General features: G+C 43.6%; 1 protein-coding gene across 2 annotated transcripts in view; it reads right to left on the bottom strand.

The window, feature by feature from the left end:
* The window catches only part of CELF2 (CUGBP Elav-like family member 2), a 307,488-nt gene that overhangs the window by 99,139 nt on the left and 190,171 nt on the right, over positions 1 to 18,178 (bottom strand). Inside the window, exon 3 of one of the 2 annotated variants that reach the window (XM_054726443.1) lies at positions 11,326 to 11,408. In XM_054726443.1, the coding sequence (XP_054582418.1) occupies positions 11,326 to 11,408 (83 nt within the window). Of the gene's footprint in view, positions 1 to 1,964; positions 2,096 to 11,325; positions 11,409 to 18,178 lie in introns of those variants that run through there. The other variant, XM_054726447.1, reaches the window with a different exon arrangement.

The raw sequence follows: 18,178 nt of genomic DNA, 5'->3' as shown, positions 1-18,178 counted from the left end.
TTATTAGCCATAAAAGGAAGTCACTGATTTGTCAGAGAAATTTTCTCTATAGTCATAGTGATTTTAACTCTCTTAGGTTTAGAAAGATAGAATTCTAGTTGAAAGGCAGCCAGAATGGGAAAACAAATTATTACTGCTTTATTTCCTAGTATACTAGTATTATTCTTTATATGAGGTCAGGGGTATATGAAGCTCTTGGTACCATGTCAAAGATATAGTAAGCACTCAATAAATGTTAACTATTACTATTATATTTTTTAATTGAACATTTATTGTTATTGGTTAAAATTATCCAATTTCTGAAAGCCATTGGGAAATAGAGACAAATGTAGACAAAACATTTATAAAACCAAAATGTGCCAGAAACTACTGTTCTGATGCTATACCAGCATTTAACATGCAACGACAGCAATTCATTCCCTATTTCCTAATCCTTATGACTTCTTGACAATTCATCTACTGTGCACTGGATCCCATATACCCATTAATCCAAAGCATCTGGCACAGTTTTCTGGCCTGTATATAAATATACCCTCTTCTGAAGGAACTCTAATATAGTACATGTTTGGGCCAGTACAATAAAGCACTGAATTTTATCACTAAAATATACTCTGTTGACCCACAGTCACCCAGTTTAATCTTTCAGGGGTGAAGGTGAGTTTCCAGGGAACCTAGTCACTCTTACTTGGTCTTCCTGTCGCTGATGCAGGACAAGAATGTAGGAAGTGGCGGCCTGGAGATCACAGAACTCCGGGTCTGACCCATGAGCTAAATAACTAACGGTCACACAGCATCCTAGCTCCTGCTCCACAACCAAGACAGTGGCGGAGGGGATCCTCAGCCTCCACAATACATCCCCTTGTCTATATCCCAAATCAACACAGACATCCAACGTGATGACCCCACAGAATTAAGTGCAGACCTTGCCCTAGTATCTCAGTCAGTACTTCAGCCTTTGATCCTAACTTGCTTCTTGACTAAAAGGGAGAACAGAGCAGATGGCTGGATGGGGGCAGAGAGAGAAGGAACACCTGAGCTCCCTGCTACCGCACAGGCCCAGTCTCCTTGCTTTGACTTTACCACTTGGTGGGGCTGCCGAGGGGACTGTACACAAATTTGCCGCAAATTTCTTAGTGCCTATGTTTGTGGTGAAGAGTTGGATCCCCCATTTTCAGAAGCAGAGAATTCAGACACTGATATGGCCACACAGACTTCACTGCCCAGACCCTAGAGACCCTATCAATAAAATAAGGGGTAAGCCCAGTGGTTCTCTGTGCGCCCCAGATCTCCTCAGCTCAGCAGGGTGTGGTGATGGAGGGTGGGCTGGAACTCCTGGTTACTTCCCAATCATAGGCCTCAGCCACAGCCTTCTTAGGGTCTGCTATTTTGTGCTTCAGGTGGCAAGTAATAGGGTTTGCGAGCTCAGCCCCCATCTGCCCTTCCCTATGGACAAGAGCTTGGGAGTGGGAGGAAGGGGTGGGAGGCCAGCTGGATAGAGCCCGGATATTAGAATGCAGGTTGTGGATTGGGACCGAAAGCCTGTGGATGCAGATAAAGAAAGGCATCCTAATAACATGAATGCTAATGAGATGATGCTGGTAAAGCTATACTCCTCTGAAGAAAGGTGCTGCATTATAATCGTTTTTGCAAAGCAGGCCCTCTTATAGTACGAACAGCCTTTGATTTGGAGCTCCCCCTTAGAGCGCTCGGTGATGGTCACCTTGCACGGAGCGCCTCGCCCACCAGTGTTTTCGGTGACCTCTGCCTGTGCAAGAAAGCATGGTTGCACATCGAGGGCAAAGCTGCACACCATGGGGCCCGGGCACACGTGCCATCAGGCCTGGCTCTTGGGGGAGGGCACTGACTTCTAGGAAGGTGCACTTAGCAAAGCACCGGGCTGGAGGCCCTGCCCTCGGGAAGCTCACCAGGTGACAGTGGTATAGTAGCTGAGGATTTGGACTTACTTTAGGACAGCTCCAAAGGCAGCAAACATGGTCATTCTGAGCTTACCAGGAAGCAATGTGAGTCCCCAGGGGGCCCGCTTCCTGGTGCAGGGCCCCTGAAACACTGGGGCTGGTGGGATCCAGGCATTGGAAGCCAGGGGTGTTGGTTTGACCCCGACTATTTATCAACTCACAGCCACCAGCTGTGTCACCCTGGACAAGTCCCTCTTTTCCTTTGAGTTTCTGCTTTCTCATCAGTAAGGGGGGCTTTATGACACGTGCCTTGTGGAGTTGTGACAATTCCAAGTAATATGGTCCTGGGGCCTGCACGTGGCGCCTGATGGGCGGGCAGTCAATAAACAGTCACTTTGCCATGGTTTTCATTGTGCTGTGTGGACCTCCTGAGTCACGCTCCCCACTCCCTACAATGTGGTGAACGTCATGCCAAAATCCACCGTCAGGAGGCCAGGCTGTTGGAGAGTGTTAGCAGCTGGGACTTCTAATTCAGGTTCTGTCACAGCGTTGCCAGGGGAGGGTAGAGAAGTTAATTTAATCTGCTGGCACCTCGGTGTCCTCAGTGTAACAAGGTGAATGCTATCAATACATCACCTGAGATATTTTTAGAAGGGGCAACAAATAAATAGCACCATAAAGCCATCTACAAACACAGGCGCCTCCCTTATCCACGGGAACTGGGGGACAGGGCTCCAACAGAGAAAGGAAGCCACCAATAATCCTGAAACCTCATTAGGTTAAATGCCCTCACTTGTCAAACCAAGGCTGTAAGCGAGGAACTGGACTGACTTGTTAGAGTCTGTCACCTTCCCATTCCTTTCTCTGTGCCCTGCTGGAACAATGATGAGTGCTAAGCTCCCTGTTGGTTCCCAACCAGAGGGGAGAGGGAAGCAGCTGCCCCGTGATTCTCAAAAGAGTCAAACCCTAAATGGTTCAGCTTTATCTATACAAAGGACTCTGAAATGACTAACCAATACCTAAAGCAAGTAAAGTCATGTAAACAGTCCATCTCTATCTAGCATCTGTCTGTCTGTCTGTCTATCTATCATCTATCTATCTAGATTTTTAAAAACTAAATGTGACATTCCTGTAGGCAGTGCATGGAAGGTGAAGAACAGTTTTGTGACACTGGAAAGGACTCTAAGAATCACTTACTCCACCACTTTGTTTTGCAGATGAAGAAAGGACGGGCTGTGAAGCATTTTTAAGTACTGATGGAGGAGGGAATGACAGCACGGTATGCGTTTTGAGTACTGGTGGGAGGTAATGACAGTCAGGAACAAGAAAGTGTGAGACAACATTTGTCACAGTGTCCCTTTCTGTAATCTCCCTCAGGTACTGTTTATTGCTCATCCTTTTCATCTTGTGATTGGTGGGTGGCGAGAGTGTAAAGTTTGTTCCTCAAATATGGCTTTATTAGGAAAACAAAGGTAATAGCTTATGTCAATCCTAATGGGGCTTCATGAGCACCTGTGTACAAACAAGGACAGTCTGTGGCTAAAACAAGCAAAGGATACATGACACTCCCTGCCTCTGTCCTTCCCAGTGGCCAGTATGCCTCCCCTATACTTAAGCAGATGTGGCCCAGGGGTGGGGTCTGGACTCCCTCAGATCCTGGCCTCCCTTCCCCCAGCGCTCTATTTCACCCTGAGGCTCATGTTATGTACATTAAGTCTTCACTTAATGTCATCAACAGGTTCTGTGACTAAGCAAAACGACTTACAATGAAACCAATTTTACCACTGGCTAACTGATGTAAATAAGAGTTAAATTTTGACAGCATCTTATCCTTATAATGAAATGACATCATCTGAGGACCTGCTATACTTTTTTTGTGGCCTAGAGCTTGAGGCTCTGCACTGGCCAGCCCAGGTCAACTGGACAGTCTTCTGAGCTCAGCCCACATGTGAACGGTGCGAGTTCTTTCCAGCACAACAGTCATATTTTTGGGTGATGAGTTCTCATGGAGACCACGTACTCTAGACTCTAGAGGCCAAATGTGGACAATTTTTCAGCTTGATTTCCCCCTTTCATTTCACTGTCACAACCAACCTGTTCTTCTGCAATTCCACATAGACCTTTATCATATTCATGAACATTTTTTTCCCCTCTACAATCTTCTTTTGAAATCGTATTAACCTCTTGGGAACTGAAGTCTATATAAGTGAACTTAATATCCCTTTAAATAAGTGAATTTAAACTTGAGATACAAAGAAATGACGATTACTTCATTTGCCACTGTGCCATCCTACCATGTCCTCACATAACAACGCAGCACCAATATTCCTCACACATTGACCCAGCAATTTTGCACATCTGGCCAGGCACCTGTGCCAGGCCACTTTCACACATGCTCTCGTAAACCTCACAGTAGTCCTACTAATTAGGTATGTAGCAGAGACTACGTTATTTGCACAATAAAACACTGAGTTCTGTTTCCAAATAGAAGTGTAACTGCTCCCTGTTTTAGCCCTGTTGCTGGCTGGGCTGCTTAGCTCAGTCATTTTCAACTTTTTCACCATCAAGGACCCCTCACATTCATTTTCTCTTATAGACTTCCTTACATTAAGTTGTCCCTATATTAAAAGTAACTAGGTTTTTAATTAGTTAATCAGACACACATAAATAGCTATCATTCAAAGTTACTGCACTGACTGTCAGCCCAAAGCAAAAGCACCCCCTATTCAGGTGGCATCCAAAACTTCATCGTGGGTGAAACAGACAATTTTCAATGGCTTTTTATGAAGCAATAAAATATACTTTCCCAGATCTCTGGTGCCTGGGTCTGAAGACTGGGAAGCACTGGGCCAGACATTTCTTCATTCATTCCTTCTCTCTACACACCCCCCCCCCCCCCTCACCTGAGGAGCTAGCTGGCCAGCAATCCTGTCACCCAGTTGAGACCCATTTGGGGATGCTTCTCCACTGGGGCCTTTCTCCTTCACACGCCGTGGCTCCCAGGGTGGGTAGGGGCGGGGCTTCGGCACCCCCAGAAGAGCTCCTCGGTAGCCACACTGTGGCACTCCATCACAGCCCTTTAAAAAGTCATCTTAAAGAAAGGCCTTCCTTTCTGTTCAGCTTATTTTTCCTCCAGGACTTAAGTGTTATATTAAAACAACAGAGGCAGCAGGAGAATAGTTGCTTTGGGGCAGGTCCTCTGAGGCCAAGTATTTCAGCCCAGACCAAATTCTGCAAATGCAAATCTGCAGAATGCCCCCAGATGGATGCTCTGAGTGGTACAGTCCACAGCAACCGCTTTTTGTATGTTGGGTTGTTACCAAAGGAGAGTGCACATCCACAGAAACAATGTCGTGGGAGCACCTTTCTTTAGGGGCTCAGAAAGCATGACATGCATTATCTCAGCCAGTCCCAACCCTCCTGTGAAGAAGGTGGAGGCAGGATTATCATCGTTCCAATGGCAGTTCTCAAGAACCTTGCGCAGGTACTAGAATTAGCCTTGATTCTGATTCAGAGCAGAAACAGACAAACAAACAAAAGACATTTCACTGAGACTACAGCCAGAAAGATGGCTGCATAGTAATTAAGGGTATGTTGGCAGGCCAAATAGAAAATGGGTTTTAAGCTATAACCTTCCTGTATTTATATGACTGAACTGATATCCACATGTAGATGTGTGCATTTAGAGTTGCACATAAATAAGTTACATCATTATATACACACGTAATAACAAATCCACATTCATCTTATATTCTGAAGCCTTGGGAATACCTGTGGTCAGAATTATGATTTTTTTGGAATAAAACTTGACTCCTCTGGAAATATTTTATAAAACTAACCAATTCCAGCATTAACTATTCCAGAGCTATTTATTAAACACTAGAGGCCCGGTGCACAAATTCATGCACCAGTGGGGTCCCTTGGCCTGGCCTGTGGGATCGGGCCAAAACTGGCACTCCAACATCCCCCGAGAGGTCCTGGATTGTGAGAGGATGCAGGACCCCCACTGGTGCACGATTGGGGCCAGGGAGGGATGCGCGAGGTTGGCCAGGCAGGGAGGGACCGTGGGAAGGCTTCAGGGTGTGTTAAGCCCATCTCACTCAGTTCCGACTGGCTGGACCCCAGCAGCAAGCTAATCTACCAGTCAGAGCGTCTGTCTCCTGGTGGTCAGTGCAAGTCGTAATGAGCGGTTGAGAGACTTTAGCATATCATTAGCATATTATGCTTTGATTGGTTGAATGGATGACTGGATGACTGGACACTTAGCATATTAGGCTTTTATTATATAGGATGGTTTCTACTATATTCCCTAGTACCTAGAACAGTGCCTTGCAAACACTCAAACTCAGCAAATATTAGTTGAATGGATCTATGAATGTTCCAGATGGTCCATGATTTTAAGGACTTAAACCTGTTTGTCCAGAGAAATGTTTTGGCTGTTTTTCATAACAATCTATATTATAAAAAGCCCGTGGCTGTAATGCTGTAACTCCATAACAAACAAAAAACTGGTCACCAGGAGGTGCATTGATGGGTCCTGTGGCACTGGTAGCAGGAGGGACTCTCGGTCCCACGGCGGTGGCAGCAGCAGAGGAACTCTGGGGTCCTGCAGTGGCAGCGCGGTGGGGCAGTGGGTGGGTGGGCAGGGCACGTGTGGGTTGGGGGGGCTGCGAGCATGGCAAGGCATGTCAGTGGGTGGGGCTGCGCGATTTCATGCGCTGGGCTTCTAGTTTTAAATAAAAAGTATCTGAGAAAACACTTTCTCTAGCTTGACCTAGTTAGGCTTTGATTCAAATAGGATGCTTTGGGGGGAAATTTCCATGAATTATGACATGAGGTTTTAGAGAACTGATGATAGAAATAGATGACAATGATAATGATAAAATAATACCATCATGACTCTGAGAATAAAGGCATTAAATACATATTAATAATTAGAAGAGGTGGCTCAAAGTAAGTGACGATGTCAAAATGCATTACTGTGGATAGACTGACTTTGGTCTCTGTGAGAGCCACACTGTCCTGGTGGAAGGATAGTCAAGCCTGTTGAAGGGCACAGGGGACAATTCTATGGAGAGTGGAGTTAAAGTCCTCCTGGGAGGAAAGCGCCCACCCACACAGGTAAATCATCTCTTCCAGGGCAAGCCAGGAAGAGGTTCATTCACTTCGTGTGGGTGAACACACTTGTCCCAAGAGGCCGTTTTATTTACAGCTTCTTCTCCTGGATCAGGCTCATTTGTTTTTATATCTCAAATCTATTTGCAGTTGGTGCTCATGTCGCATGTGTTATTAAGAACACCTTTTGGTATGCCACCGCCAAAACGGAGTGCTCCAAACACATGTTCTCCTACAGCAATAACTCCTTAATATAAACTGCATTTAATAAAACTGGTAGTGACTCTAAGAGGGAACAGAGTAAGGCATATTCAGAGAAAATGTCTGGAAGAAATTTGCAATTAATATTTTACAAGACATTTAGATTCCACCAATTCCTTCTTGCTGTTAAAATTTAAGAGCTTTTTCAAAACTGTATTCCTCTCTGTTATTACATCCTTAATTAAATTAATTTATACAGTGAATTCTCTAATGATACTGCTGTAGATTTTCAATCAAAACGCCTTATTGCTGGAGACAATGTGTGTTAGGACCTTGAAAAAGAATGACACAGGCACAGAGCCGTCACTGGCACAGGGATATCTGGCCCTGACATCTGATTATTGAAAAGATTGTGGTAGTTGCTCTGCGCCGCAATTAAGGTCTTCATTTTATTTTTTAATTAAGCTAAATTAGGTCAGTGTAAACAAAATGAATCTTGCAAGTTGCCTTTCCAAGGATTTCTCTCTGGGAAATAGAACGGCAGATGATGACATTTCTATTGAACGATCCCACTAGTTATGTTGTGCCTACCTGGAACTCTAAACAAAGGAAGCTAGCCCTAAGCCAAAGGTCTATGGTCAAAGCAGAGGCAATCCAACTTTGTCCGAGAACACAAATGGCCCAGCTAAGGAAAGAGTCAGTCTAATGATTTTGCACCAAACTCAATGGCTTCTCAAGTAGCCTGGCCTGTGGCCTGGGCAGACACAGTTGCAGCCTGCTCTGCAGGCGATGGAAGCCTGATGCACAGGGAATTCAAGGGTGTGTGTGCGCGCGTGTGTTTGTGTGCGTGTGAGAGAGAGATCAGAATAGCTTAGTCCCTTAGTACACAGTAGGCACTCAATATCATTAGTGATTTGTTAATCTGATGAAATGTCAGTCATACGTAGGGCACTGCACATAAGATTTGATCTGCTGCTCATACTTCAAGCTGCCATTTCTGAAAGAGAACATGATCAAACCAGGGAAATGAACCCCAGACTCCCGTTCCTTGTTCTATGGGTTGAGCTACTGAATTTACTCCCTTTATTTTTAATATTCTATTTCTAAGATTCGTGTTGAGCATTTCAGAAGACGTAAGGCTCAAAGTGCTTCTCAGTCACAGGATGAGAGACAGGCTTGAGAGATGGGTCCCTAATGGCTTTGCACTGCTGAGTACGGCCCTGACCCTGGACTATGTGCCCTGCAGCCTCCTTGTACAGGGTCTCTATAACCCATACATGACACGAGGGGAAGGGTGTCTATGTATAAAAATCTAAGAGCAGACACAGTCCACGGCATGACACATAGACCTGCTGGCTTTTTTTCACCTCTCCCATAGCAACCAAGTTCTTTGTCTCTCTCAGCAAGGAAAGAAAGATGATCCCTAAACACCTAATTTTGGTTGCATGACAGAGGTTCCATATGATACAAAATACCAACTACAAAAGAAAATAGAAAAATAATAAAACAAAAAACCCTAAACACCCTGCACTCTTTGATCTTGTTTTAAATGGAATGTTTTGGACACTAAAAAAAACAAAAAAAAAACAAAAAAGGCAGCAAGTGCCTTTTTAATGGATTTTATCCACAGGAAAATGATTACAGCAGGAAAGCTTTAAAGTGTCAGCTGGTGATGCATTTTTCTTTATCCCTTTTATTTTTATTCAGAAAGATATTAAAGGCATATGGCACAGTGCATCATTAATTTCTTATTAATTTCATAATATGAAGGCAACCAGTAAAAATAGTAGTGGTACAACTTTAAATTACTGAGCTCCTAGGTATTTAATGAGAGACCGAGCACAGCAGGGGTTCTGTTAAATTAAGTTGTGCCTTCATATCGCAGTGGGGAAACAGGTGTGTATTGGTTTAGAATTATGGAAATGTTGACTAATTCCAAGGCTTGTAATCAAACAGCAAGGCATCCTGTAATATTTTTTCCCTAAGAATATGCATTAATCTTTTATGTCTGGTCCCATTTCTTCCTGCCCACCAAAAGCTCACAGCTGAAAAGAAACCACTTTCATGTTTTTTCTGTAGCTGTTAAGGGTGATGTTTATCAGGTAAAGCTATACATAAATGCAAGACTGGGAACTCTGTTCCCATTTACCTAATTGGAAATGGCAAGTGTGGCGGCAGTGTGCGTGCTGCGAAGGCTATGAGCCTACAAATCAGAGCCGACATCTCAAAATTTTCATTTAACCCGCCTCAAGTAATTGGGCATATGAAACTGAACAGGATAAAAAGAAAAACCAAAAACAACCCACAAACCATGTTTTCCAACCCCAGAATCATTGTCCTTAATAGAGGTCTCCAAAATCACCATCCCTGACTTCTGTATGTAGAAGTTTCCAGAAGAGAAAAAAGGAGAGACATATGTAACATTCTTTTAAAATACAGAAGATACTATTGGTTTGCTAAGAAGAGGGTCAGAGAGTAAGATGTCCCAAACAGAAGCATGCTCATCAGTCATTTGTGTGTTTTTCAACATGGCTCAGTCACCAAATTCACTCTGGGTTTCTTGAGAGCCCATTCACACATGAAGATGGCATGTTGAGAGCTATGCTTCTACGGAGACAAATGCAAACTAACCAAACTTTGCATTAATTTAAAATAGGATGTGATTTGGCATCGATATACCCTAAATGCCAAATGACCACTCAACATTTCAAGCATTTCTTTTTAAACACACGTAGGAGAGATTTGGTTGCGCTATTATGACATAACACTTCAACCTCCTCGAATTTACATTGGGGAAAAAAATCCCATATACGTGGAAAATGGAAGCTGAAGTACTACTTTCCTTTTTAAGTCACTTAGACCTACTAAGATGCCCCTCACAAGTTTCAGAGAGAAGTAGTTAATTAAAGTGGGAGGGAGAATCCTCAGGCCACACACTCGCTTGCTGGACCTTCCCTTTGATTTGCTCACATGAAAAGGGGAACAGCAAAAGGGTGTGGTTCAAGACCAAGAGTCACAATTTATTATTTTTGGGTAATTATGGAGCTAATGTTGTGAAAACCTTTTGTTGAGTCTTGCCAGTACAAATATTATAAGCTTTTCAATGGATCTAAGGTGAATTACACAAATGCTCTCTCTTGTGGGTGTGATGAGGATAAAATTCGGATGTGTGGTACATCTACAGAGACAGCTAAGTGACACAAAGGTAGAATTACACCCTGAAAACATTAGGGGCATTCCGGCATTCTGTTACATTTCTTCTATTCTTACCAAAGGTTTCAATAAAATAATTAGCAATACACTACTTACCACAGGTTCTTCATATAACCAATGCACATCATTATGATATTCAATGAACTCGGCACTGATATTCGAATCAATGGGAGAAATATTCAAACAGCATAGGGATAGTCATACTAGCATGCACTATATAAAATTGCCCCCAAACTCCAGAAATCATGTAGTCTCATAAAGTAGTCACATAAATCAGTTCATTTCTAGAGAATTGTACTCATCTCAGATATTACTGGGAAGGTAATGGAAAAAAACAGTAAGCTTTGTATTTTCTGTTCTCTATCAACACGAAGCCACAAACAGGGCATTAAAACATTGACTTTGTTAACCACCATTGACTGCTTAGAAGCCATTATGAGGTTTAATATTATAGCTGTACAGGGTACATTTTGTTCTTTCAGAAGAAAAATCTGAAGACTAAATTTGAAAAGGGGCTCCTGGTGAGTAAAAGCTTTTCCTTTTCCATTTGCTTCTCTTGTACGAGTTGGTTTTTTTCCTCCCTTTTAAAATCTTTGCCCACCCAATACCCTTTGGCAGCCGCTGTGACCCAGTGGGGTCACTCTGATTTTCTAACCAGGGGACACATGGTTTGAGAGCTCTTTCCGTCGGCATTAATGCGGGCGCTTCTTTTTGGGCCGGCCAGCTGGTTTGGCTGCCGCAGGGGAGCAGAGGGGTCAGCACACACTCCTCAAAAGACCAAAGTCATTTTTGGCACTAAGAGCCCATAACTAGAACCTTCAGTTGAAAGGACCATTTTCAAGCAATAAAGTGATTTTGGTACAAAAGTAAACCGACTCACCCCAGGTAAAGTTTTAATATTGTGCAGTGCATTCTGGGCCTCAAGTGCAGCTTTTCTTGTATAAAACGTTACGAAACAACAACCTACAGAGAGAAATGAAAAGGTTTTTAGAAATTTCTGTGAATGCTTTGCTTAGATATAATGGAGACTGTGGCGAACAAATAATCTACTTAAAAGGATGCACAATTTAAAAATAATAAAGTGCATTGGAACAGTAATAACAACATCTCAAGCATTTACACAGTGCCTTTCATCCTGAATCATATTTATTAGCTTTGCCTGTGTTGAGATAAATTCATAGCTCTGTGCACCAGCCACCTGGAACACAGCCCTTTGGAAATTAAGGTGGGAGGTGGGGGGTGAGCTGGTAATAGGACCGCACAAAGCAAAGTGTTTAATCACAACAATAGCAGAAACATTAACTATGATTTCCTTAAAGGGTATCTCTAGGACATCACACTTTTAAAACACTTTCTAAACTCAATGGTTTAGACAACTGGATTATAAGCCCCTTAAAAGCCTGGATTATGCTCTATTTTATCTCCACCACAGTACATAATGCAAAGTCCCTTACATGACATACTCAATATTTGTTTACTGGAATGATAGACGCTATTTTAACCAGTTAGCAAGTAAGTTACAATACAGTTGGCCACATGCCCAAACAGGTATCTGCACACTCTGTCCCATGGATTAAACCTGGCTGTGGCACATCGAGTGGCAACCTCTTGATTCCCTAACTCAGAGCTGATGGGGTCCAGGCAACATGCCCCTCCGGGAGAGGCGGGCATCCACCCTCCACACAGCCAACTCCCTCCACCAAAGAAATGGTGTCAGAGCCTTGGACCATTCCTTCTGTGCTCTGAAGGATGGCAGACTCCTCCTTCAACATGTAGCTAAAAAGACTGGGTAACATATCTGGTTAAACCAGATAAAGACACCAGTTAACAATCTGTTAATCAGCACACAGTTTCTTAGCACAACCAGGCTTAGACAAAGGATGTGGACAAAAACTAAACATTTAAAGAAAAAAGATGCTGCCTCTGACCTGGGCTGTCTTTGGGCTGAGAAAAAAAGGTGGAAAGATGCAGTCACCAAGACAGTACATATTTTACCCCCCTTCACTATAGGATCCTAATTCATGGAGCCAGACAGAGATGGCAAGGACAGCAAGCAACAGGAGAGACACACACGGCCCTTAGGCATCAACATGGGTTGGTTCTATTTGGGGGGATGATGAAAATAAGACCAAGAGGGGGAAAAAGGCACAGTTGGAGGGCAGGGAGCTGGCACCACTGGCCATCTTTAGAACGCTAAGCTGGCATTCTGATTTTTCAAAACAAACGCTCATTCAAAGGCAGAGGGGGAAATAAAAGTACAATACTGTTCAGATAGCATTCCTAAATGCATGAAAGATGCCTCCTCCTCGTTTGGAAAGAGATTTGGAAATCTGTCATATATTTGATTTTTCATTGGAACCTATTGAGATTAAATATGCAAAACCTTTTACCTTGAGGACAAAGTAGAGTATGAGCATAGCTTCCTGGCATTTAAAAATACAAGCATTGAGAGATAGGAAACCCTTAATATATATCACTGGCATGACAGAAGAAATGGGAAATTAGGAGGTTTCTTTAAAGAGTCACAGGTGGACAGACTGACCATATTTATATGAGCTTTATTTCAGCTATTTGGACTTCTTTGACCAGAGTTCATTTAGCCATGCTACCTGATGGTAGATTTTTTACTGAACTAATCCATTTAACGAGTGGTTTTAGTTTCTCTGGCATTAGGTAAACCCAAGAAAAGCTATAGGAATGGCAGTAGATCAAGGAATAATAATACAGCCAAGTCAAGTCTCAGCTTCCAGTACCTATCACAATCGCTCCAAGAAGAAGAAAAACTACCAGCTATACTTTGCTAGGCTTAGCGTAGAAAGACACGCAGGGAAAGTCCCAACCATTGCCTTCTGAAAGCTTCTAACAACCAGACTCTCAGTAAGTTCTCTCCCGGTCCTGGCTCACAGAGTTAGATGCCAGGTAAGGATGCAATAGGGAAGGCTCTGAATTTTCCCCTCAGCAATCAAGGCTTCAGAAAGAGGCAGAATCCCGATACTTTCAAGCAGGTGGGTTTTGGAAGTGTGAAACTTGAAAAAAAAAAAATTAGGGCTGGGGTAGAAGTTACAGGATAGTTTGCTTGCCTGGGAAGAAGAAAGTTAAGGAAGATGAAAAACAAAGCCAGCCTGGCCATGCTCAGAGCTAAGAATGAAGCATTTAGATGGGTCTGAAGAAGTGACGGGAGCTAGAAATGGAGAACTAAACATGATGCCAAGATAAAAGCACAGGAGCAAAGATGATGGAAACTGAGGTAAGCTTGTATGCTCGGCCAACCTGAAGAGCTCTGACGGATACGCCAGAGTGGGCTCAGGAATAAAGCAAGCTCTCCTGCCTTAAACACCAAACAGAATGCCGGCCATTTCCCACTGCCCGAAACTCCCTGGGAAGAACAGTTCGTTTCTTTTTAAGCATTAACAGGGTGTCCTTGCGGGTGGTAATGTCCCACCGTTCCTCGCTATTAACATCTTATTATAAATTTGGCTAAAGTGATTTCCTCTTGAACAAAGTTCTTAGGATGGAAGGTTGTTTGTGAGAAAAGGCAAGTTTGAAGCTGAGGTATGAGCAGCGCAGGATGGGGATGAAGGGGGAAAGGAAATGAAGAGAGGAGTCTAATGTATAGAAGGGGAGATGGGAGGATGCCCCAAATCTCAAACTCTGTCCAATTTAATTGGGGGCCTTCTCTGCCTGCCTAACTGACAAGGCGAAACCAGGCGTTCATGATGTTGGTCATCTCCAAACTGTGTACAGCTCTTAACTCTCACTCCATGCCCATGTAAACAATGGTTGCTGTTTTTTTTTTTTTAAATGCTGCCAAGATCAGCTCTAGTTCTGGTTGCAATGCATTGGAGAAGCCCTGGCATAACATTGGTGATACGCTTCCCTCACTACTCGCTGAACCCAACCCAACAGCTCAGCACCCAACTTGGGACCTTTGAAGAAGGTGTCCCAGCTCCAGGTGGGCAGAGCCCGTGGCCTGGAGAGCAGCGCGCAGGCTGAATTTCTGCTCCAACTTGCAGCCTCCACTGGGCCCCATCATGCAGTGAACAACTTGCAGAAAGGTGAGGGTGCTGGGGAAGATGATGCAATTTGGAATATCACCCCAAGACTCTTCTTCCCTTTGGTTTCATACATTTGGATCCTGAGTGACTCGGGAAAATATCTAACTTCCTCTGTACCTTAGCTACTTTAGCTTCATCACTTCTAAGTCAGTGAATAAAAACCAGGTCTGCCTAAAATCCTCCCCAAACTATATGGGCATAAAGGCAAAGTGTTTCATTCAGAACAAATTTTTGAAGTCAAAAGTCGAAAGTATTCTTTATCTTTCTTGGGCTAAAAATGTCTTGCACTTCATTCAGCATGCAAAGCAATCCACTTGATAAAAACAGTGTTTGATTAAATTATCTTAAAATTTGCAGGGTAAATACAGAATTATAAATTTAAATAGTTCCCTTAAATGCAGCAATCTGTATTTTCCCCCAATGGGACTTTAGTCTGTATACTTCCAGCATAAGAATGTGTAAAAGACTTGTTTCTGTGAGTACTCTCTAGAAACCATAGTCTTTTTTTATCCATCTATCACTTGATAAGCTCACTTAAAATATTCAATTCATTGACTCGCAGAGATTATTTCAACAAAGGAAGGAGAAATATCATTATTTGCCCTGAGATGGTAATTACCATGGAAAAAGTTCATGGAGTTACTACAGATCCCAGAAGATCCATGAAGGTTCAAAAAGGATGGAATTTTCTTTCTTGCCTACCCTAACTGGAGGTACAGCTGTTAAGGGAACCACCTGTCTCCGAGATTCCCCCACACCAGCTGTAACTCAGGGCTGAAATTTACTGGATGCATTTCCAGGTCAGCTGCAGCACCAGATGGCTCGGCAATCTGATTCTGGGGACAGACTCCTCCTCCAGCAGGTCTGCTTCCAACTTCAGCGTAAGGTGGGTGGTTAAACATCTACAACATCCACAGGTGCTCTTCAGTGGTCAGCAGCTGCCACAGGCACCAGAGGGGACAACTCCTCAGCTTTGGGGGGTTCCAGGAACATTCATGAATGTCAACCATGGGAAGTGACACCCTAGGGCCTCTGAGGGATTAGCAGAGGGTAATGCAGTTTGATGAGTCAGGTGCCTCAGCAAGCCTCAAACCTCCTTTTTCTGCTTAATGCTGCTCATTTTGTTGCTTCACATTTTTGTGCTTTGCTTGTTTGACAATAATAAGCACTTGGACTTCACAATTCTCGCCACCTTTATCCACTCATTCAGGAGTTTCTGCCAGTGGCAGTAGCCAACTTACAAAAGATGAACATGACCTTCCACACCCAAGTTACTTTATGGCATCCTGCTTTTCCAGGTTCATTGATACAATCCATCTTTCACGTGTCTATTTATCAACCCCAGTCCACTGCTCCTTAGAAGGGCTTTTCAAATTCACAGGTGAGATCGGTCAAGTGAACCAAACACCTGTCTCAGGCCTACACAGAGCTCACATATCCACTGCTGATGACTCTTCCACTGATCATCAAGAGATGCTGATGAGTCTGAAACATCATTGGTAACACATTAAAGCACAGTGAACATTACATCTCCCTGAGAATTCATTTTGCTGCTTGAATTTGTACATCTAGCAGAACCCCTAGGCAGGCAATGTAGGACAGATCAAGTGTGATGGTCGGTGGAAGAGGCCTGGAAGGGAAAGACCCGGCGTGCAGAGGGCCCTCGGTGAAGGCCGGGTGCAGGACCTCAGGTGAGCATCTCTGGGTGGCCGCCTGGCACTGAGGGCAGGCAAGAGGTACAGAAAGGCCACCTGGTTTCAGAGCCCCTTGTCTGCCACCCCTCTGTCGCCTCAGAGCCCCAACAAGGGGACTGGGAGCCTTTCACACCCAGGTTCCCACAAGTGGACAAGTTTAGCAATCTAGTTGCACATGTTCAGCTTGGAAAGAGAAATGTAATCAGTATTATAATTGTGCAGTAAGATTAGAGCATCTTGTATCAGAAGTTGAGAGTGGCAGTTCCCAGAGAGGCTGACTGCTACTCAGTCCAGACAGGAGAGATGCATCTGACTGTATCTCCTCACAAACAGTTTCTGCTGTTACGAAGGGTTCCCTCAGGTATTCTGCCAGCTTAATTGCTGAATAATTTGGGACACTGTCTTGAGGTTTCTGCTGTTTCCAAAGATAAAGCTCCGAACAAGACAGGCCAACACACACACACACACACACACACACACACACACACACACACAACGGTAGTATATTTAAAATCATAAAGAAGACACTCAGCTTTACTGAAAGACTTTAATTTTAAATGATCAAGTAGATTTATCCTCAAAGAAACCATCTGGATTATCATAAATCTTTTCAAACCACAGCTGTTTCTCTTGAAAATCTCTGCTTGGAAATTCCTGGTAATACAGAATTTTTTAAAAATGCACTTCGTAAAAAAAAAAAAAAAAAAATGCACTTCGTTTGTGGAAACAACCAGTTTACACCATGTTTTGCCCCGAGGCAAACAGCCATCTATTTACATTGTCCAGTGTGGAGGGTGGTGTAGACACAGCCCCAGAGAATGATGCCAGAGATCAGATTTGTAAATTACCTCTGCCCCGAAGAAAACTGACATCATACTCATCACAGGGACTTCCTCCAAGGTTTCCAGACCTCACCAAGTTGGGGAGGAAGGGAACAAAGGTTTGAGGCTCTGAAGAGCCTTTGACTCCAAAATGTAGGCAACAAGGCAGTTTGTATCATATCTGTGTGCTTGTTGTAAGGAATCCAGGTTTAAGAAAAAGAGGTCAGTGACTTGAATGGTTCTCAATTATTGGAATAGTCACCCATCAGCTGTAGTGGAGACATTTCAGATCACAGGCCAATGATTCGGGCACAGGAAGCCGGCCCTGCATGCGGCTGGTCTAGTGACATTCCTCACACTTCAGCCTGGACTGAGCATGAATTCTTCTGGGAATGGTGCTCTCATAAATGGGAGAAACGGCCTTTTTGTTATGCTCTGGCTCTAATGGCAAATTCTTTTTCTGATGCCACTCCAGTAATATCTTCATTCGGAAAACTGTGGGACATATTCTGAAGTACATAGAAATAACTGTACACTTGAGGATGGAGGAGAGAAGGTGAAAAAATGATTTCCCGCAACTCTGTGGCTAAGCCACTAAAATAAAATGTATCTCAGGTTTGGAGCTCATGGTGCTGTGCACGTGGACACCTGTCTCCTCAGATGGTCTCTGTCCACTGGATACAGAGGGGCCTGCCCATGTCTTCAAGGCCATTCAACATCATCCACGAAAGAAATCGATGTTGCTTGATAAATCTAAGCAAATAAACACTTGAAAACAGCCACAGAATGATCTTCTGATGGCTGTAGCAGACAAATTCAATTCAAAATACATTTGAATTCTGGATGTCAACAAAGTCATCACATTGTGAACTGAAAACCCCTTTAACGGCTGCGTCTGAATTCTAAGGGGCTGACAGATCAAGGGACAAAGGTCCTGGAAGGCTAACTTAGCCAACCCGCTGTGGCCTTTCTCTTCCTGTGAATGAAGATCTATTTTGTGCATATTTGCAAGCAAAGTAGGTGCCTGCATTACACAAGTTGCATTGCAACTAGGATCTTGGCTTCTTGTCAAGTCAGTCGCATCCAGGCCAGTTGAAGTCAAAAGAGGACACACTCCTTTTTCACCCTTGATTCCCCTTGTGATCTATTTCCTCCTTCAATCT

Source organism: Eptesicus fuscus, chromosome 2 (genome assembly GCF_027574615.1).
Source record: "Eptesicus fuscus isolate TK198812 chromosome 2, DD_ASM_mEF_20220401, whole genome shotgun sequence".
Classification (NCBI taxonomy): Eukaryota; Metazoa; Chordata; class Mammalia; order Chiroptera; family Vespertilionidae; genus Eptesicus; species Eptesicus fuscus.
Note: the sequence above shows the minus strand (reverse complement) of the source record. Positions and strands in the feature narration are given on the sequence as shown.